At 41.4% G+C, this 20,948-nt stretch overlaps 2 protein-coding genes across 3 annotated transcripts in view; one reads left to right on the plus strand and one right to left on the minus strand.

Annotated features, from left to right (window-relative positions):
- The window catches only part of PDILT (protein disulfide isomerase like, testis expressed), a 23,742-nt gene extending 16,371 nt beyond the window's left edge, over positions 1 to 7,371 (minus strand). Inside the window, exon 1 of the mRNA XM_063414493.1 lies at positions 7,128 to 7,371. Within this exon, the coding sequence (XP_063270563.1) occupies positions 7,128 to 7,326 (199 nt within the window). The 5' untranslated portion in view covers positions 7,327 to 7,371. The remainder of the gene's footprint in view (positions 1 to 7,127) is intronic.
- LOC134559596 (acyl-coenzyme A synthetase ACSM4, mitochondrial-like) lies at positions 3,831 to 20,241 on the plus strand. 2 transcript variants are annotated; one of them, XM_063414490.1, is made up of 14 exons: positions 3,831 to 4,136; positions 10,496 to 10,761; positions 11,521 to 11,731; positions 12,184 to 12,391; positions 13,241 to 13,384; positions 13,928 to 14,084; positions 14,631 to 14,710; positions 15,557 to 15,680; positions 15,994 to 16,074; positions 16,211 to 16,312; positions 17,155 to 17,282; positions 17,383 to 17,482; positions 18,116 to 18,235; positions 18,879 to 20,241. In XM_063414490.1, exons 2-14 carry the CDS (start codon positions 10,561 to 10,563, stop codon positions 18,975 to 18,977), a joined length of 1,755 nt encoding a protein of 584 aa, XP_063270560.1. In that variant the 5' UTR covers positions 3,831 to 4,136; positions 10,496 to 10,560; the 3' UTR covers positions 18,978 to 20,241. The 2 variants fall into 2 exon arrangements, with proteins under 2 accessions (XP_063270560.1, XP_063270562.1); XM_063414492.1 differs by having other exon boundaries at positions 4,131 to 4,263.
- The last annotated feature ends 707 nt before the right edge of the window (positions 20,242 to 20,948 follow it).

Here is a 20,948-nt window from a genome sequence, read left to right on the forward strand (position 1 = left end):
TCTTTTTCTTCCACCTTACTGTTGCAGCAAGTGGGAAGATTAGCATCAAATAGCGCTATTTTCTCAAAATATTAAAGTGATAGTGACAGGCCCTTCCACATCCAGTCACGTACAGACCCATCTCACAGAACCCCTGCTCTGGAAGAGCTGCTCCAGCTGCTCATATGCCAAAGGGTTCCTGTTAGTAAAACAAAACTGCTCAGGGGATACTCAGATACGACGTGATGAAGAGAAGGTGCTTCTCAAAATAAAGTAAATGAGCCTGAAGACAGCAGTCCAAACCCAAATTGTGTTCTAATTGCCTGTAAAATTTGGGTTTCATCAAATAAGTTTATGGTGATTTTTCAAAGAAATTTTACCCGAAGTTTAATTTCCCATTTCCAATTGATAAAAACGGTCTTATGAACCTTTCCCTCAACAGGATTGTAATGTGTTATCTCCTAGCACCAAAAAAAAGGAAAAGAAGTATCTCCAGTTGTACCTCAATATGCTCTAGAGGCAACTGGAGAAAACCTGCAGTTCTGACCTGTCAGTGTAAGAAATTGCATGTCTACACTGTAAAAGTACTGCTGCTTCTAGGAGCACTGTGTGTTGAGCCTTTATGAAATACTTTTGCTGAAAATGATTGCAGAGGTGGAGTGTTCATCAGGACATGGAGCACTTGCTGTGCAGTTTGAGAGTGCTGATACACAGGGACTGCAGGTGGCAGGGTAGCCCAGAACAGCTACTGGGCTTTCCAAGAGGAAGGGTTTGTGGCTCTGGACAGAGTGCAGTTGGAGCAAGGATCAGGAAACCCCACAGCAAACCAGGAGCCAGCAGTTTCAGCTAATTCTAAACCTGTGTTTTACACCAGAGGCAATTTCAATATAAAGATTTTTTCCCCTAATAATCTAAGTTTGCACAGCTGTTTTCCCACAGCTGGGAAAGTGGAAGCTTAAATGCTTTTTTGCACAGTGAAATAAGAAGGGGCAGAAGAAAGTGACTGTGAAGTCCAGACACAGAAGCTGAAGTTTTACAAATCTAAAATAAATATTAAGCTTAGACACTAGACATTTAGGTAGACAGTCTGGGGGGAAGAGGGCGTAGGATCCATTTTTCTCTGAAATATTTTAATTTTAAACATATATTTTAGGAATGATCTCTTATCACTGAATGGCCTTAGTAGTCAGAGTTGCAGCTACCTAGGAATGTAAGCAGCATGCTTAGATAATGAGAGTTGGTACAGTTAGCTCTAGTAGCTCCATGCTGCATCTGGAAGAAGTGAATGACTCCTGCAGTCAGAAAAACTTGAAGTACCATTAACCTGCTAACTGTGAGACACAAGTTCAGTGAGTGAACAGACAGATAAAAACTGTTTCCGTGACTACCCAGAAATCATATAGAAACATCCATCATACACCTTTCCCCTCCTTTCCTGAGTGATTAGACTCCTCTTCAGCTCTCCATCAATTCCTTTTCATTCCACTCATTCTCTGTTTGCCTCCCAGGTGCTTTATTTTTCAAGTCGTTTGAGTGTTGCAGGAAATCATCACTCCTTTTATTTGGAGCCTTTTCTTGAGTTTTGTTTCGCTTCCTCTGGTTTGGATTTTTATTGACACCGATCACTCCAGGCTGTGGGATGAGGAAGCAGCTGCTGAGGCTGATGTGGCATCACAGGCTCCAAACTCGAGGAGCATCAGCAGGGAACAAGAGCAGACACGGATAAGAGGCAGGAGAGCTGTGACAAGGTCACCAGGGAAGGTGTGTGTGGTGGCACACCCGTGTAAAACAGGGTGCTGTGCCACAGCTGCCAGAAGCAAGAGGCCCTTCAAAGGCTGTCAGCTCAAGAACAGCATCATATTAACATGGGGGAATGTTTCCATTATCACTAGTTTTAGCTGTGTTGTAAATAAAAGCAAGGATAAATTAAGGGTTTGAAAATTAAAAGTGTGATGAGACCCAGAAATTCTGGGTTTTGACTCTTACCTCTTCAATGCATCAACAACCTGAATAAGCTGCTTCTTCATGGTGTAGTTTACTGAACTAAAATATATTGAAATGTGGACAGATAAATCTTTTACTGACACATGAATGTGTTTAATGACCCTAAAGAATTCTTGAAGTGGGTATAAAAAGAAGCACAATGAGTTAATTTTCCTTTACCTAATTGCTGGTGGCCTCCAATCTCATTATTCTGTCTGAATTGATGGTTTAGGGATTGCTGCAGTCATTGTGATTGTGCCTGTTGTCCTGCCAGACACTGATTTCCTGGCTATTAGTTTCTGACATGGTCACAAAACCATTTCAGCAGTCCCATTTCTCATCTGTGCAGGCTGCTCTTACAGTTGCACTACAGATGTATAAATTTTTCTGCAGAAGAGTCTTGAGATGAAGGATAGATTCATGTTTAACATATTAGAGTGGAAGGATGTTAATCTTGCTGCAGTTGCAAGCTTGCCTGTGTGACCTTGAAATCTCCCCTTCTCTTCTAGAGTGAGATACAGCCATAACCTCCTGTGCTGGCCTCTGTACTTTTTAAGAGAGGTTTGCAGTTCATTTGAGATTTTCTTCTATGTAAACATCAGGGTTTATTCTAAGTTTGGATTATTGTAAGCATTCACTAAAATAAGCATGTGTGAGAGACACCTACGTGAGGGACCCATGTTAGTAAATCATTCTGCTGCAGGTAACTGCAATTTCTTCTTAATAACCTCACCTTCAGCTTTTGTGCCTTAAAAAGGAGATGTTTGTCTTCAGAAGTAACCCTCATCTTGCCTATTAAATGTCATTATCTCAGCACAGAACTACTGTGGCTGACCCAGTGCCTCACTAGATGTACAAATGTTCTGCTAGAAAAGGTAAACATCACCGTTTCAAAAATGAGACTGTGCTTAGCACACAAAGCAGCAGTACAATGTCTGCACCACTTGTGTGCTTGTCCTTAGGTTATCCCCATTTTATCTAGGATCTGAAAACTTTTCACTGGAAAGAACAGCAGCAGACATTCCCAGAAACTTGTGGAATCAAGCATTCACTGGGGTCTGTGTCTTTTCGTGAATTCTTCTGATAAGGTGGAGGAAATGGTGTTAGCATGTGCTCTGAAAGCAGTGCTTTTAGTGTTTGTAAGTGTACAAAGTTTATTCTCTCTGTGATAGGCATATTTGTTAGAGTGACTGAGACTTTTAATGTTATTTGCTTTTCTCTGCAGTGAAAGCAAACAGAGGGACTTCTATTCAGGCAGTGTGCAGTGTCAACAGTGAGACTCTCCCATGCAGGCAGCACTGATCTAAGGTCTGCCTTCTGCTGGTGACAAGAGCTCTGAATTCCCTGTGCTCACAAGCATTTGTGTGGAATTTAGATCAGTTTAACACGGACTGGGAGATGCCACAGCCTGCAGCAGAAGAGCACTTTCAATTGAGTGCTGAGATGAGGGGCTGGGCAGGACTCACACACTGCTGGGTGATGCTTGCATCGTTTTCAGACATGTCCTGTAGCACAAAGCAGCTGGGATGAGAGAGGAAGAGTGCTGGATTTCCAGGCCAATGCTTTGCTTTCACACCGTGTTGGAGCTTGCACAAATGGGACAGGACTGCTGGGAGAGGTTCCTTGAGCTTTACTGAGACATCAGCTTCATTACAGGGTGAGACAACTGAAAGATGGAACAGCTCATGTCTTGCCAGCAGCAGCCAAAGTTCTTTGTTACAGGGCACTTTAAAAACTTTCTAGCCAATAGCATATTGCTAAATCTTACAGACAATTGTTCTAGCCAACCACTAAAAGCACACACACACCTGCTTCAAACAATGCTTGCTTGTCTGCTTTCTATTAACAATACACAATACTCCATAATTAAGCTTAAAACCTTCTACTATCTTGCTAAACATATTTTTATGCAGCCTTAAAGTCTATCTTGGCCAAGCCTAAAAACTCAAACTATTGTTTCATGTCCTTGCTTGCAGTACTATTGTAACTTTTCTACTTTCAGGCTTTGCAGCTGCAGCTAGCTCCAAGTTCTCTGCTTTTGCTGTTTCTGAGGCTTGCTTTCACAGCTTCTGAAAGTCTTCTTACCTTTAGTATTTCCCACAACTGAGCACTTGCCCTGTGAACTTTGCCCAGCTCCAGAGGGATCCGTGCACTGCCTGGCCGGAAATCAGCAGGTATTTATAGTAACTCTTCCTGAAGAAAGGCAGACCTGGGACACTGGAGGGTGGAACTGACAGGTATTAAGAAGATTTGGGGGTCACTGGGCACAAAACATCAAAGCAAACCTCACCTGTGGGACTGGTAAGTAAATAATATTATGCAACAGGGAAAGAATTGGGGTTTTCTTATAACTGATAGGTGGTCTAAGGCACAGTCTTGAATCAAAGTTTGTAGCTCAAACTTTTCTGGTGTTGGTATAGCAGCAGAAGAAATCTCATATTCTGGGAAGCCTGGGATTCCTTCCCACTCTCTCTGTCTCTCTGATGGCTAATGAGTCAGGAAAAAAAAGATCTCAGGTCTTGCATTCATTCTGGATTTCTGAAGCTAATTCCTGGCAGCCTCACAGATTTCCTGGGTGATCTGGGCAATATTGTTTTCTCTCACATTATCTAAGTTTCCTTAAAAGTTCCTTGTCAACACTGGTTGTTTATTTAGCTAGACTTTTAAGAAGCAGCATATAAAAGATTAGGGCTTTATGGCTTTTCTGTGCAGGTCCCATCTTTAGTCTCCTCGTGCTGTGGCAATGAAATTACTACAGCAAATGAATCAGCTCATTCAGCATTGTGGAGTCAGGTTTCCTACACCCCAGGGCAGTGCCTCACTGCAGGATGGTTTTTCACTGCCCCAGAGGCTGTTTAGTGGCATGTCTCCAAAGGGAGCTGTAGAGACTGAGGCCAGTGATTTCCAGATAGTGGATCAGTGCTGTGGAGCTCATCACTCTTAGGAATGATTCCATAATTCTTTCCAGGGACTGTAGATGCCTTTATGGTTTGTGGGGGAGAGGAATTCCACGAGATTTCAGTAAGCCCTTGGATAGACATGCTGGCCTTTGATCCAAACCAGAAAGTGATGAGGAGCTCTGGAGAAAGGGCTGTCTGGGGAGAGAGCTTCATCTCTGTATTGTGGACAATGTGGTGGGGAATGGGAAGAGTCTGTTTGTCCTTCCCTTCTCAAGAAGCCAGGTGTGAGGGTGCTGGGATATCAGAGGGCCAAGGCTCTGCTCTGAAGAGGAGGCGATGAAGCCTGATTCAGATCCCCACATCCTTTGAGTGCCCAAGTCCCTGGGCTTCTGAACAATTCTTTCTCCATCTCCTGACTCTTTATGATTTTTTTCATGTCTGTTTTCCACTCACACTTGGTTGTAATCCTGAAGTGTGTTGTAATATCCCTCTGTTGATAATCTCTGCCAGTACTAAGAAAGTTTGTCTACAAACTCTGCTCTGACCTGGCCATTTCTATCCTGTGCTTTGGGACAGCTCTTACAAAGATGAGAATACAGAATGACTAAGGTTTTTCTAATAAGTTACTTTTTCACCAAAATTATGCATCTTCAGAGAAATAAAACAGTACAAAACTGCAGATTGAATTTGGCAGATAGCTTTAAATCCTCCACAATTAGTAAACGAAATCTGCCTAAATTTCAAGGCTTTCAGAAGTGTCTCAAAATTTTAAACACAATGTTTTAAATAATTTTCTAATGTGATTATTCTGGAAGTTTAAAAACACTTAAAGTTTTATAACCTTGTTTCAGGATTAATGAAATGTTTGGTATGATATAAACATATTTTTAGTTTCCTGAGTCTGTTAGTGTATTTTAAGTTTTGTTGTTGGAAATACAAGTGCTTCCATTTCAGATTGACCTACACTACATCACTATTATTATTATCTTTATTATCTTTATTATCTTTATTATCTTTATTATCTTTATTATCTTTATTATCTTTATTGTCTTCACGATCTTCATTATATTCTTTATTTATGTTATTATAATTTGATTGTTTATTGCTAAATATTATATTGTACATATCATTATATATTAATATTAAATATTTATTTTATATAATATGTTATTGCTATTATATGTTACATTTATTATATTTAGATATCATTGTATTTATTACGTTTATTACATTTATTATATTTATTATATTAGCAGCAGTAAAATCCACATTTGGTAGTGATGCAAAAGAACAAATTAAATGCACTTCTGCAAAATTAGGATATTGCCTTAATTTCTAATATCCTTTCCAAATATGGAACAGTTTGGGGGTTCAGCTTGTGCCTGTGTCTGGCACCTGCTTCCAAAACGGGGCTGGTTTGCAAGTGTTTGTGTAATTTAAGGTTAAGAGGATGTGTGCACTGAGCTCACAGTGTTTGTTTGGCTCAACAGAGCAAGGTCAAGCCCAAGCAACAGAGACAAAGATTTTGCTGCCTTGTGCAGATCAAAGTTTCTGCTACCAGCAAGATGCTGGCCAGTGCAGATCCTGTTTGTGGCACGGGAAATTATGCAGTACCTGAACTTTTAGAGGAGCAACATCTCAAGAATCCACCTCTTGGCTTTCACCTTTGTGATACACTTGATGGCCAGACCCTATAGCAAAGTTAATTATTCAAAAACCCCACCAGTTTTCTCCCCAGGAGAAATGAACATGAACCTAAAAGAAGGACCACAAACCAGCCTCTACCTTATCAAACGCTCCTTTCAGGGAAAAAGATCAATATAATGCAACTACAGATATCAAAATATTATAGAAAGACAATCCTTGAAGCCCAAGTGCTCGCAGAGGAGAGATGCCATCCAAAAAACCTCATACAAAGTGCTGATGAAAATGTAAGAGGGAGAAAAGCACTGTCTGATTAACTTTTGTTTGGTTGGGCTTTTTTAATATGTTTTACCCATCACTGCTGTGAAACACATACTTGCAAAATTAGGCAGTGGAAGCAAAGAATGCCAACTCAGCACTGTCTTATGCAGCAGACTGGTATTTAACCACCCCAAAAAAGAATAAATTACTGTAGCTACAATCAGAAATAGATGCATGGAGAAAACCAAAACAAACAAGGACTACTAGGGGACAAAGCAATGGTAAAGCATTCTTGAGTGCCCCAACATCAGTCATTCTCTGCAGAGCCACCAGAGTAAGGAAGTGGAAATTGATACTCACAGAACTTCACCAGGAGGTATTTGGTTTCCTTCAATGCTCTGTCAAAGTTGCTCGGTTTCAGTAAGAGGACATGGTTCTCCTTTTTTATTTTGGGGAGCTTGCTTTTCTTTAGCTTTGCTTCATTAGGGCTTATGCTGTCTGCTGCCAGGAAACCTGTGAGAAACAACAACAGAAGAAGGAAAAATGGATGTGTCTTCATCTTGTCCTGCCTTTATCTAGCTACTGAGAAAGAAAGAAGCAAAGGAGCATTAAGCAGTAGGGTTTGCTGCTCAGATGTCTGCAGCTGTATTGGCCAAGCCAAGAGGCTGATAAGGTTGATAAGAGTCTACCACCAGTGGAGCCAACTGCACCTTTCTATAGGAAGATTAAATTAGTTAAGCACTTCCCCATCTTTAGTAGTGCTTGGTGGGCAAGTACTTATGGGGAAGTTGGGTTTACTGTTCCTGCAAATAAACAACCCAGGAAAAAGGTGAAAGAGCACAGGAGGAAACACTTGCCTACAGAAGCACCAATGGATTCAGAGTGCACTGGTGAAATTAGAAACCCTCCTCTTGTCAGGGCTGCAGACAAGGCAGCAGTTCAGGTACCTGGGACAGTATTTGAGGGCTGCTCCTCTGCCTAATGTTTGCTTGTCTCTTGCACTTACGCATCTTCTAATTGTGGATCTGACCGAGAGTGTGGTGAAGTTGTAAAAATTCTCCTTTCTTTGCCTATTTAATGTCTGTAACTCTTTGATGTCTTGTCTGTTGAGGCTCCCCTCTGTACTTAGGTGCCAAGTTGTAGCTCAAGTAAGATACTAATTCGTGGGTTAAACTAGAAGATTTTGCCATTGGTTTTCAGTGGTAACACAATTTTCTGTGCAATGAACTGAAGTAATTAAATGTACCAATTCATTTTTAGGACAGCTATGAGCAATGCATGTGAACTATGAGGCCTCCCTAGACAGTTTTTATAGAACATTTTAAAAAATCTTACAGAAATATCAAGATTCCGGAATTCCTTCAATTTACTAAGGAATTTCTGTACTTACAGTCTGTAGTTGTAACAGAAACACCTTTGACCCTTAAACTGTGCTGAAATTTGTGAACTTTACCCCCAAAGCTGTGGCTGGTAGAGGAGATCAGGTATTCTAGTCATTGTTTCAGTGGCAAGAAGGACAGAGCTGGCTTAACAACAGGTGGGTCTGAATTAGCAGAACCAGGAATAAAATCCTTCAATAATGACTCTCTCTTCTTCTTGAGGAGTAGCAAATGATGCTTTGCACCCCGTGCCTTTAGCAGATTTCTTATCCGGGAGGGCACGACTAAAAAGGAGTGTTCATAATGGGGGTTGGTGTGGTAGGCTCCATTTTCTGTGGGTGAAGGATTTTGGGGGGCCATACTGCTGCAATTTAGTTTGTTCTCATGCCTGCTGTGAGTTGGGCTGGGTATCCTGCAAACTCTTTTCTATCAGTCTCAAAAGATTTGCGTTGTAATGCACCTTGAAATGTGTTCTATTAGTACTTGTAGAGTGTACCTAATGAAATCAGGAGCTGTGTATTCAAGCTGCTTGCAAGATAAGATCACAGTCAGCAATCAGGTACTAAAGGAGAAAAAGAAGCAGAAAGATAAGAGTCTCCCATTTGACTTTGTGGTCTCTTTCTCTTCATAACAGGCTCCTTTCCAAAGATATCTTTCAAGCAACATACTAGTAAGGTTAAAAAGCATCTCTGAGAATAGCAGGTTAAAACTAACAATGCCTGTTTGAGCTGAGCAGGCAGTGTTTAAGCTCAGAACACAGCCTAAGGCTCCCAGAATAAAGGTAGGATGACAAAACCATTTGCTGAGAGAGCTGCTTTTCCCCTGTCTGCCACTAAAACAAATAGCCATCAACTTAAATCCCTCCTGGAAACCTCCTGCCAAGAAATAGGCTCCGTCATGGAAAGGGCTTCTAACCTCTATGTTCTAAAAGGAAACTGCAGAAAAAGGAGGATCTTACAACAGTCCATCCTGCCAGGACAGATTTGCAATGAGGAAAGGAGTGGGATTTAGTGGAACTGAACTGGTGGAGAACAATGTTTTATTTTAGACATGGAGCAGATAAGGTCACATTCTGTGCATTTCTTCATCAGTGCTAGCTAGATTTGGCTTTCTTTTTGTGTTTTGTAGTTTAGAGCTATGGAAAATCTGTTCTTCTGCAGAAGGTACAGTCCAGTCAGGAGGAAAAACTGATGGATTCAGGATAAATAATATTCTAGGCATAAATAATCTGCTTAGTTACCATTCACACCCATCAAATATGTGGTCAAGAGCTCACATATGCACTTTCTATCTCAATTTCTCTGGTCTGCCTGACAAATACAGTGATTTCAGAATGATGCCAGTTACTGCTATTTATTGACACTGAACACTGGAAACTCTCAGTACACCTGCAATAAATAATACAAAGGTCAAAGTAACTGTGTGGTATCCCTGTGAGACAGGTATGTGCTGCTGGCTAATAAATAAGGACAAGATCATGGCACAAAAAAGTTTAAAAGCAAAACTGATTTCATTGAATTAGGGGAAAATTCCCTTAGATATATGGGGACATCCTTAAGGACTTCATTACACTCAAAACAAGTTTATCTGATGATTCAGCACCCATGAGGGAAAATCCAGTTTTCTTGACTTTCAGGATTGGGCTTTAAATACCTGTGGCATTATCCATTCTATCTCATCCACGTGTACCTGTATGTTGTGTAGGAAAGACTAGGAAAAACTGGAAATGTTGGCACTCTCTTTGCAAGTTTATTTTACAACCCGCATCTTTTCTCAAGCTGCATACTTCAGCTGAAGTGCAAAGAAAATGGAAGTTTTGGCACTTCATCCTTTGCTCACCTACTGTCTATTTTGTGTTTATTCCATGCCCTCAAAGAAAATGGAATTTGTAAGAAAATAAATCAGAGATTCATCAGTTTTATTGGTGCATAAATTCAGTGTGACTCGCCATCTAGTGCAGGTTTAAGGCATAACATAATTACAGACACAGTTTTAAGTCAAGGTGATAGTCTCCTAAAGCACTTCAAAAGTAGCGGCATTTTATTTCTGTAGGCAGGCAAAGTTACATAAAATCCAGACACAGATATTGAGAAAAAGATTGGCAAGTGAAATTTTAGAGATGAGATATGAGAGTCATTCATCAGCTGACAAAGTAGAGGACAAATATGCTTATGAAAAGCAGTGCACAATCCCTTTACAAAAAAAGGAGGAACATAAAATAATAGGGAAAACACAGATGTGTTCAAACAACCTATTTATTCAAACTGGTTTGCAGTAATTCATTCAGCATCACAAAGTACACAACATCCAATAACTGTCTGGTTTTAAATGTATTTTCTTTCATTCCAGGTGACTGATTCCTTAGGTGCACACCTGATTCCTTCCCCTCACCATCTGATAAAACACCATATATCATGAGAACATTTATTAAATCATGGATTCCTCAGTGTTTGTGGATTCTCAAGTCACCTTCCAGAACACTCCATGGAAACAACAGGCTTCTTACATCTCAGATTCTTTCCTATTATGAATCAATAAACCAGGGCAAAAAGGAACTGCCAGAATATTTCAACTTTGCAAGTGATGTCTTAGATGAGTGGGCACGACTGGAAAAGGTAGTATTTGTCATTTACTTTATAATGAGTGGTAGTTTAACCCCAGCTGTCAGCTAAGAACCACAGTGCCCCTGGATCTGACACGCACACACCCACACACACATCCAGCATGATGGGGAGGAGAATAGGAGAAAAAAAAGGTAAAACCCATGGGTTGGGGAAAGAACAGTTTAAGAATGGAAATAAAATATTATAAGAAGAATATTAATAACAATTATCACTTTTGTAGAAGTATTAGTAGAAATAGTAGTGATTAAAAGGGAGATAACAAAAAGAGGGAGCAACAAAGAAAACCCAGAAAAGAGGAATGATGCACAACACAATTCCCCAGTGATCGACACCCGGCCTGTCCCCAGACAGTGCTTGGCACCCCTCGACCAACTTCCCACCTGTATAAACTGAGCAGGACCTTCTGTGGTGCAGAATATCCCTTTGGAAAATTCAGGTCAGCTGTCCTGTCTATTATCTCCCCCAGCTTTTCATGCACCTCCTTGTTAGCAGAGTGTGAAAAACTGGAAAGTCCTTGACTTAGTTGTTGCTAAGCAGTGCTTACTCCATCCCAGTCAAAACCAGGACACAGTGCAACAAATCTCAGATAATACAGTTTTACTAATGGATACTTGATAGTATTAACACCGTTTTATTTTGTTTGTCAGAAAGATAGGTACCACTCCAAGAGAGTAGTTGCCAAGGGTGATTTATATTGAAGTGAAACCTTTGAAGGTTTGCCTTATTTTAATATCTTCTCACACGTTGTAGGATGGAAGAAAACCAGCAAACCCAGCTTTTTGGTGGGTCAATGATGAGGGAGAGGAGGTGAAGTGGAGCTTTGAGGAGCTGGGCTCTCTGTCCAGGAAGGCAGCCAATGTTCTTTCTGAGGCCTGTGGTTTGCAGAGAGGTGACAGAGTTGTAGCAGTTCTGCCTCGTGTTCCTGAGTGGTGGCTCCTCAACGTGGCCTGCATGCGAGCAGGTGAGGCACTCCCTGACTTGTTGGGTGCAGAGACAAAGCAAACAGAGACTACAAGCCAAGGGTTAGATTAGGGTGGAGAAAATGCAAAGAGCAATGTTCTCTTGTGACCTCTACAACTGATCTTGTGCCCAGAAGGAGAATTGTCAGGAATTCCACACAGGAACCACAGGGCCAGACGTGGTCCAGTCAAACAGCATCCCCAGGGGAAGGCAGAGAGGGTTGCATGGCTGCAGCCTAAGGCCAGACTTGACCACATTCATTGTAAGGGAGCTGAGTTTATAATGGAATTGTTTATATGTTTAGAGTCATTAATAATTTAATATATCTATTATGCTCTGCTTTTAAACTGCTAAACAGCCATGATGGATAAAATCAGCATCAACAGAGAGACACGTGATCAAGTACTTTTGGGAAATGCTGACTTTTCTCAATTGATCCTTGCTTTTTTCCAGGAATTGTTCTTATTCCAGGAACATCTCAACTAACAGCCAAAGACATCTCATACCGACTCCAGGCTTCAAAGGCCAAGTGCATCATTACCGATGACACGCTGGCACCTGCAGTGGAATCTGTCCTGCCAGGCAGCCAGTTCCTGAAAAGTAAACTCATTGTAGGCCAAGGGAGCAGGGATGGGTGGCTGAACTTCAAAGAACACCTTGCGTGAGTATCCAGCTCTTTTGGCATCATGCCTGTGAGGTGAAGGCAGCTGTACCAGTCAGGTGACACTGAGGAGTTTAGGGGGAATTTTCAAAATACAAATGAGCTACATTTTTGCATCCTTCTGTCAGCTCCCTCTTGTGTGATTACACTAGAGGTAGAGGTTTGTCCAGTCCAGGTTTCTGGAGTTTAGCACATGTACTTCAGTTGCACTTAGCAGCCTGCCAGCTTTTAGAAGCTCTCTGCTTCTACTGTGATCACCAAATCATACAGAGCTCTAAACAATTGTTATGAGCTTGTCTGCTAGAGCCCATTCTAATGACCCTTGATTAAATGGGTTATTATGTCAAATGATGACAAAATACCCATTGCCAGATCTTGGCACAGAGTTCTTTGTTCCCTTTACTATCCTGGTAGCTCAGAGGATCTGAATTATCCATCAGTCTCTTGAAAATAAATGATATGCCATTAGTTATAAGACCAACGTACTTGACATAATAACCTTAGTCATTGAATTCAGGTTGGGGATTGGCTTTTGCTTGTGTGAGGCAGACACTGATTTCTGCTGCTGTTCCATAATCAGCACCTGGAGTGCCCTTGCTAAAACAGTTGCAGACAAAGTCACAGAAATATTCTGTAGGTGCTCATATCTTAAAAGTTATGGCACAGAGGGAATATTTGTTACAGGCAAAATGTTTTCTCTAACTGTTCTTACCAATGTTACCACTCATTCGGTGAGATCATTCAGTTTGGGGCAATGTTCCTGTTGAACTGCTAAACAATAAAAATGCTGTTGCATTTCCTGGTGGAGAACTGCATGTTCTCCACTGGAATATACCATTTCTTCTGAAGGGTTGCATCTGCTGACCATCAATGTGTCAAGACAAGGAGCCAAGACACAATGCTGATCTATTTTACCAGTGGAACTACGGGCTTCCCAAAAATGGTGGTGCTCTCCCACAGCAGTTATGGCATCGGATTTGCAATCAGTGGCAGGTATTACCTTGCAGCTCCTCCCAGGTCCTGATTAAGTGACGTGATAGCCACTAAAAAGAAGATACAACCACAAAATTCCAGTAAATGTAGGCATTTCATGACTGTAGGATCTTGCATCCTCCTCATCTTGAAAGTTAAAGGATGCCTTTCTCAAAGCATTCCAAGTTGGAAGCTGGTGATCAAGGGTCCAGAGAAGTAACTTGTTTAGTTTCCTGGAGAAATGAGCTGTGACTTAGCTGGTGTCTCAACTGCACCAGGCGGGGAAAGCATACTCCATATGATCTGTTTGGGTTCTGCTCTAGACCCCGATTCTGCAACTCAAGACAAAGATGTTTTGCACTGCTTGACAGAAAAATAAATGCCTGAAATATTAAGCAGGAAGGAATGAAGGAAAATCAAAGAATACTTAAGACTCTTCAGTTTTCTCAAAAATTCTACAGAGCCCCATTTGCTGACACCACATCATCTAAGGGAAACCTCCTGCTGTGACCTGAGTCTCTCACATTCTCTGCAACATTTCTCTCATCTTTGCTTTTTCATTAGGTATTGGATGAACTTGACTCCTTCAGATATAATGTGGAATACCTCTGATACTGGCTGGGTAAAAGCAGCTTGGAGCAGTGTTTTTGGACCATGGATCTGTGGATCCTGTGTCTTTGTACACAATATGCCACAGTTTAAATCAGAAGTTATTGCAGAGGTAAGCTTAACATTTTATACTGTGATGATTATTTCCATTTTACATAAATGAAGGAAACAAACTGGGCTCCAGCTCATGGGCACCACTGCTCAGTAGCAGCAGGGATAGTACTTCCCACATCCCAAGGAATCACCCCTCCATTTGGTGCCCATTAAGCTCAGTGAACAAGTGTTTTCCCTCCTGTTAGGCCATGTGTCATGGCTCAAGTGTAGAGGACAAGTGGAGAAAGATGCAGGATATAAAGATCTTGGGGTCACTGCTGTGTTGTCCAATATTGAACCTAAACCTCACTTCAGGTATGGAGTTCCAGCAGCTTTGGGGTCGGGCTGAATATGGGACAGTAATCACTGTATGGCATAAACCTGAATTAAGGTTCTGTTTCCTGAATTTTCAAGTGAGTTGCCACTCCTCCCCTAAGGCACTTTAAACCAATCAGCTGAGTGACACCCCCCAACACTGGCCCCTTTGGTTAATCACCTGCACACTCACAAGGTCAGACCCACCACTGCTCTTTCTTTTCAGCACAGTAACTTTCTGTTTCTCTAGACTCTCTCAAGGTACCCCATCACCACCTTCTGCACGGCTCCCACTGCCTTCCGCATGCTGGTCCAACATGATGTGAGCAGGTACAGCCGGGACACCTCTGGATGCTTGGTTCCTTAGATTCCTTAATTTTTTTTTTCTGTTAAAGGCAATCTACCTAGCACAACTGCCTGTCAGTAACGAAGGCTCTCAGTTTTGAAATGTGAGATAATTAGCCACAGCGTAGGCTACTTGGGCTTCAGGATTGGGTCTTTGAATAGAGAGCACAGAGGAAACAAGGGAAACAAGTTCACTGGCTTGAGAATGAAGGCAGCAGTTAGACTTTCACATGCTAAGAGTTACTTGGCAGCTGTTCCCACCAGTTTGTTACTCTGTAAAATAGCCAGCTTGTGGGAAGTGGTTTGCAAGGAGGTTTCACATCTTTGGTAAGGTACTTCTTCTTGTCACATAGATCTTTCATCCTGACAAAAGCCAACCCAGCTTTAGCAGAGCTCAGCCTCTGTGTACCTATTCATCCTTCCTTTTGCTCTAAAAAAATTCTCTGTATTATATCTGAACTTGGATGTTGGCACATAACTCAGCTTTCCACACACATCTGATGTGCTTGTTCAGATTTCTCCTTTTGTGTCAGCTCTCCCAAGGAAACACTTTTGCTTATGCATTTTCCAGCAGAAAAACCTGTTTCTAATTACACAGAGATAAACCACATCATCTTCAGTGGCAACTCAAGCAACATAGGAGTCTAGTCCAGGTGTGCATAACAGGATGATGATTGTAATTTCCCAAGGAGCTTGGCAAGTGTTAGGTATACTTCCTTGGAAATCTGACGGAGGCTGTTCTGTTAAGTTTATTTACTGCGCAAGTAGTCTATTTACTACTTACACTTTTCAAATGTTAAGAAAATTATTTCATTTGCTCTTCCTCTCAAGCTACAAGTTCAGGAGTCTGAAACATTGTATAACTGGAGGGGAAGCACTCAATCCTGAAGTGTTGGCGAAGTGGAAAATCCAGACAGGGCTGGATATCCATGAAGGTTATGGCCAGACCGAAACAGTACGTTTACAATAAATGTAATTACTGGTAGAAAACCCCTTCACCATCTTTACTTCAAAAGCAAAACTAAAATAGATTATTTGCTCTGGGTATCAATTTTTCCTGTCTGAGGTTTAAATGAAAAATATTATAGCAGCTCACATCCCAGGACATCTTGAGGACTGTGATGTCCTCAAGAACCACAGTGCTTTGGTCCTGATTCAGCCCTTGTCACAACAAAGTCACAAAGAGGAGTCCTGTTTAATGCAAACAATAATAAAATTTACAAGACATTGCAACCATTTTAAAAATGTTCTAAAAATCCATTCTGCAGGTGACAATCTGTGCCAATATGAAAGGAATGAAAATTAAACCCGGCTCTTTGGGAAAAGCTGTTCCCCCTTACGATGTGCAGGTACGTGGCTGTGTGGCAGCTGTGGTAGAAGAGTGAGGCAGTGCTGTCTCCATCCCTTGTGTGCCCTGCACTGAGCAGGAGCCAGTGTTCCCCTGAGCTGATCAAAGCCCTCCTGCTGTGTCTGTCCTTGCTGCAGATCGTAGATGACCAAGGGGCTGTTGTGCCTGCAGGACAAGAGGGCACCATTGCTGTCCGAGTGCAGCCCACACGACCCTTCTGCCTCTTCTCCGAGTACTTGGTGAGCCTGACGTGTCTGAGTGCTGAGAGACTCGGGAGGGAGCCAGGGCCAAGCCCTGCCAGGAGCAGAATTGCAGGCAGGATCCTCAGAAGGTCTCACTGGGTTTTGAGCCTGAGCAGTGTGTGGTGGTGCTGGGGTGCAGGACATTCTGAAGAAAATAGTAGAATCAGGAAAACTTAAAGATATTCTCCCCTGTATTGGAACTGTCATACTCAATAGGTTTTGGGTAACCTATATATGTTTTTAATCCTCTTCTGAACAACATAATATTTGTATACTTGTAGCATCCTCACACAACAACCTGCACAAACTCATTTCTCACTATGGCACAAAATCTTCTTTAGCTTCAACACTGTTATTGCAGGTTTTCACTACGACTTCTCTTGTCAGAGTGTTTTTCCTGTGCAGCCAAAAGGTTACATTGGATAGATAGGTGCTAAAGGTCAGATAATGTTTTTCCTGCAGGTCACTTAATTTGTGTTTTGGTCCTGACAGATAAAAGAAAAAAAAATTCCTTTGTCTGAATGTTATTTTGGCAACCCCAGAGTGGGTTACAGATTTTAGCCATTTCCTGTGGCGTTGGGCATTTTGATAGAGCATGGCCTTTTCTCTCTGCAACAGAAATCTCTACTTTAAAAGTGCTTTTGTCCACATACCGTATGTTTCCATAACAAAGCTGCTAATGTGGCTCTGTTAGCTGAGGGAATAAAACAGTACTGAACACACTCATTTGAGAACAACTTGAAAAAATATTTTCATCATTTTTAGCACCACTGCAAAGTAAATGCATTACAATTCACTAACAAGAAGATATTTTTTTGGAAATGTTTGATTGTTGCCAGGATAATCCAGAGAAGACTGCTGCCTCTGTGCGTGGAGATTTTTATCTCACTGGGGACAGAGGCACTATGGATGAAGAGGGATATATCTGGTTTGTTGGAAGAGGTGATGATATCATTAATTCCGCTGGGTAAGGCATGTCCCTTTAGCTTTGCCTCTTGGAATGCAGCCTGGAAAGCCCAATGGGCTGGTCCCTGCTGCTGGAGCTGAGGTGTCTTTGTGCCCCCCAGGTACCGCATTGGCCCGTTTGAGGTGGAGAGTGCACTGATAGAGCACCCAGCAGTGGCAGAGGCGGCTGTGGTCAGCAGCCCCGACCCAGTGCGAGGGGAGGTAAAACAAAACAGCAAAAGATGTGAAAGAAATACCCTTTATTCTAACCATCAATATCCCTGCATGTACTAGGCTTCCCTGGAATTCAGTGTTGCAGGCTTTCAAAAATAGGTTGGCTAACATTTTTGAAATCCATATCATGACAGATCTTAAAATTACAAAATTATTTATTTGCAGGGTTTTATGTGGGGAAAACATTTTGTTTTTCAGACCAATCATATGATCATTTGTCTAAGCAATGAAATTTTGATTATTTATCATTTATCACTAAGCATATGGTGGCAATGATATCCAGAGTGTTTCGTTTTTGCTTTCTATTTTTCCAGCCTCGCAACATTTCTTTCAGTAACTGGGATGAGATTTAAATCTCTCTCAATTTTCTGTACTAAAACTTTTTGAAAGTTTAATAATGTATAAAGTTAAGAAAAAAGTGGAAAGTAGCAAAACACTTTCTGCTGCCAAACAGGTCCTTCATAGCACAGCAGTTGATAAAAAACAGCTAATGAAAAGAGAAATTAAAGAATAAGATCACATTTTGGCAGTCTGAATTTTGACACTTGCTTTTCACAACAGATGTATTCCTGTATTGCCACCTCTGGAAGTTAATGCAATCCCTTCATTTTTGTGGCACAGGTGGTCAAAGCCTTCATTGTTTTAGCTCCTGCTTTTGTATCACACGATCCTGAAAAATTAACTCTTGAACTTCAACAGCATGTCAAGAAGGTGACTGCACCTTACAAGTATCCAAGGAAGGTAAGAACAGCCCAAAAAGACAGGTTCTCTAACTGTACCAGAAACTGAGCATTTTTTATCCTGCCTCAGCTCCTTTTCAATAGCATTCTGACAAACACTCCAACCAGAGTTAGATAAAATAAAAGTAGATGAGAGGGTCTGTTGCAGCTGTAGCCTTGGGGTGGCTGTGTGTGCTAGAAAGTACCCAAAGGGAAGCCATGGTCATGAAATTTTACCTCATGAGGGTCCAGTCTTTCTTTCATGGAGTACTGGAGTTTTCACAGCAGCTCAAATGGGCAAGGCATTCCATTCTAACCAGCTGTATCTTGAACTCTCCTCTGACACACAGCCAAACCAAAACAGGAGCTTCTGCTGGCATCAGTGGGTTGGAATCTATCTGTACCTACTAGGAAAGACACCAGTAACTCTTGAAAGTTACTGAAGCACTCAGCTCCTAGAGATCGTGGTACATCTCGCTGCAAGTACTGTCTGTGCAGTATCTACAAGATGTAGTAAGGAATTTCACCATTCCAGCCCTGGTTGTGCAGCTTCCCTTCTGTTTATCCCCAACTATCCCATGCTAAAAGTGTTTTCACAATCTTTTGTTGCACCTGGGAGATTAATCACAAGTTATTTGGCTGCAGGGAGCATTTTTGCCTTTCAGGTGGAGTTCGTTCAGGATCTGCCAAAGACAGTCTCTGGGAAAATCCAGAGAAAGGTTCTAAAGAACAAAGAGTGGGCAAAAGTATCTGGAAAAGAGTGATCTAGAAAACGACGAGAGAAATTCTTCATCATGTGTAGCAGCCATAACACATGACACAGAGCAGGTTGTCATGACCCAGAGCAGAACGAGAACATCATGAAAAACAAATTGTGGAAAGAAAAGGAGAAAACATTCTTGAGGATATGTGGCATTGGAACCACTTTTGCCATCAACCTACATATTTTCAGAGGAAAGGAAGTGCAAGTAATTCAAAGTGTGGAATGAGTGAGAGAGAAAGACAAACTCAGGAGCATACAGAGGTCTAATTTGTTTTACTGCAGTTTGTATAAACATCTTCCTTTAAAAAAATGGGTGAAACTACAAGGCTTTGAAAATTACAAATAAATGAAAAAATAATAAAAAGATACATTTGTCCTGATGTGGACAGCAGCAATCAATTAACATCCAAAATCTACTACTGTAATAGTATCAAGTTCTTTCAGAGTGGAAGGAAATAAACTATTCTTTTTAATGCTTCTCTTCATCATGAGGAATTTGTCATCTACGTAAATGGTTAAACTGGAGGAAAAAGAAGACCCAAAATGCTTTAGGTTAAGGTGCAAATTACGCACAATTAACAATGGTGTAAATGATTACAAGAAAAAAGTTACTCCACAGAAGGAGCTTTGCTGCTTGGTCTGTTTTGTGCCACATTCTGATCTCGTCACTCCAGAAGAAGTGGGCAATAAAGGCAGAAAGGTTTCACTCCAAAACCTCCATGAAGGAGTGCTCAGCTTTCACCTCTCCAGGGAACAGCTGATCTTTGCAGTGCCTCATATGGGCAGCATGTGCTGAAAGGTGAGTGAAATGAATGAAGAGGATCTCTCCCAGCAACTCCTGATCTCTCCTGTCCACAGCAGACAGGTCAGGAAAATGGCATTTATCTGAGCTCCTCCTGTTCTTGATCACTGAGCAAAGCAAATGGCATTTAATCAGGAATAACCATTTCTGATTCTCAGTATGAGAACTTTGCCATTACTAGGTCTTTCCTCGGTTTGCTGTCTTCATTTGCACCTCTACATTTGCAGCTGAGAAAGTGCTAAAAACTTGAAGGTTCTCAGTCTTCTTGGCAGATGTTTTTGCAGAGCACTTAGGAATCCTAAACTTCAAATGTTTCATCTTGTCAGTCTTGAATATCGTTTCCCTAAATAGTCCTTAATATTATGTCCCTCCTCTGTCTCTCATAGGCTGTTGTGTAGATTTTATCATTGTAACGCTCTGAAATATGCAAGTTACAGCTAAATCAGAGAATTACAGCAGACTGAGAGAGACATCTTCCTAAGTAATAAAGGATTGCTTAAAACTGGTCAGTGTTTCTGTGCCATAATGTCCAAGAAATGTGGAGAACACCATGAATTTCTGTTGCCTTGGACAAAATATCTGTTCTGGGGGGAAGATATGCATCCAGATGCTGGCAGATATCACTGAAAAGATTAAGTTATGTTAAGCTCTGGGTATTTGAACTAATTTGTCTGGTAGGCAGATTAAATATTACTGTGTAAGGTTCTGCTAAGGAATAAGGCAATAGTTCCAATGTTAAATAAGTAACTTTTTCTTGAGGAATAAAATTTGACCAATGCTGAGATCCATGCATCAAAGATGGGAGAATACAGTTACGATTGAAGACATGGGACAAAGGGTAAAGACTACAAAATGAGCTTAAAAACCAGGGCAAAGGGCAAAAATTTGCAGCTTCCCTCAGGCCCAGGAAAAGAAAAATCCCAGGAAAAAGTATTTGATTCAGAGTTTACCTGTGATGTTGTAATGGAAGAGGGCATTTGCAGCAAGCAAACCTCTCTGCCTGGGAAGGTCATGGAGCAGATCCTCCTAGAAGATATGCTAAGGCACAGAGAACACAAAGTGTTCCGAGGCAAGCGCTGTATAAATCAAATTTGGGGACCTATGTAAGAGATTGCTGCAGTCAAAGTTCTTGGGGTGGATGCGGTGAGCGGGCATATGAGTCAGCAGCTG

This window comes from Prinia subflava, chromosome 17, assembly GCF_021018805.1.
Source record: "Prinia subflava isolate CZ2003 ecotype Zambia chromosome 17, Cam_Psub_1.2, whole genome shotgun sequence".
NCBI lineage: Eukaryota > Metazoa > Chordata > Aves > Passeriformes > Cisticolidae > Prinia > Prinia subflava.

Excerpts from the sequence above, each read along its gene's own strand:
- LOC134559596 (XM_063414490.1), top strand. The coding sequence starts at position 10,561 with ATGAGAACATTTATTAAATCATGGATTCCTCAGTGTTTGTGGATTCTC. Across the intron at positions 13,385-13,927 it reads GGATTTGCAATCAGTGGCAG|GTATTGGATGAACTTGACTC; the intron begins GTATTACCTTGC and ends CTTTTTCATTAG. Across the intron at positions 16,313-17,154 it reads GCCTCTTCTCCGAGTACTTG|GATAATCCAGAGAAGACTGC; the intron begins GTGAGCCTGACG and ends GATTGTTGCCAG.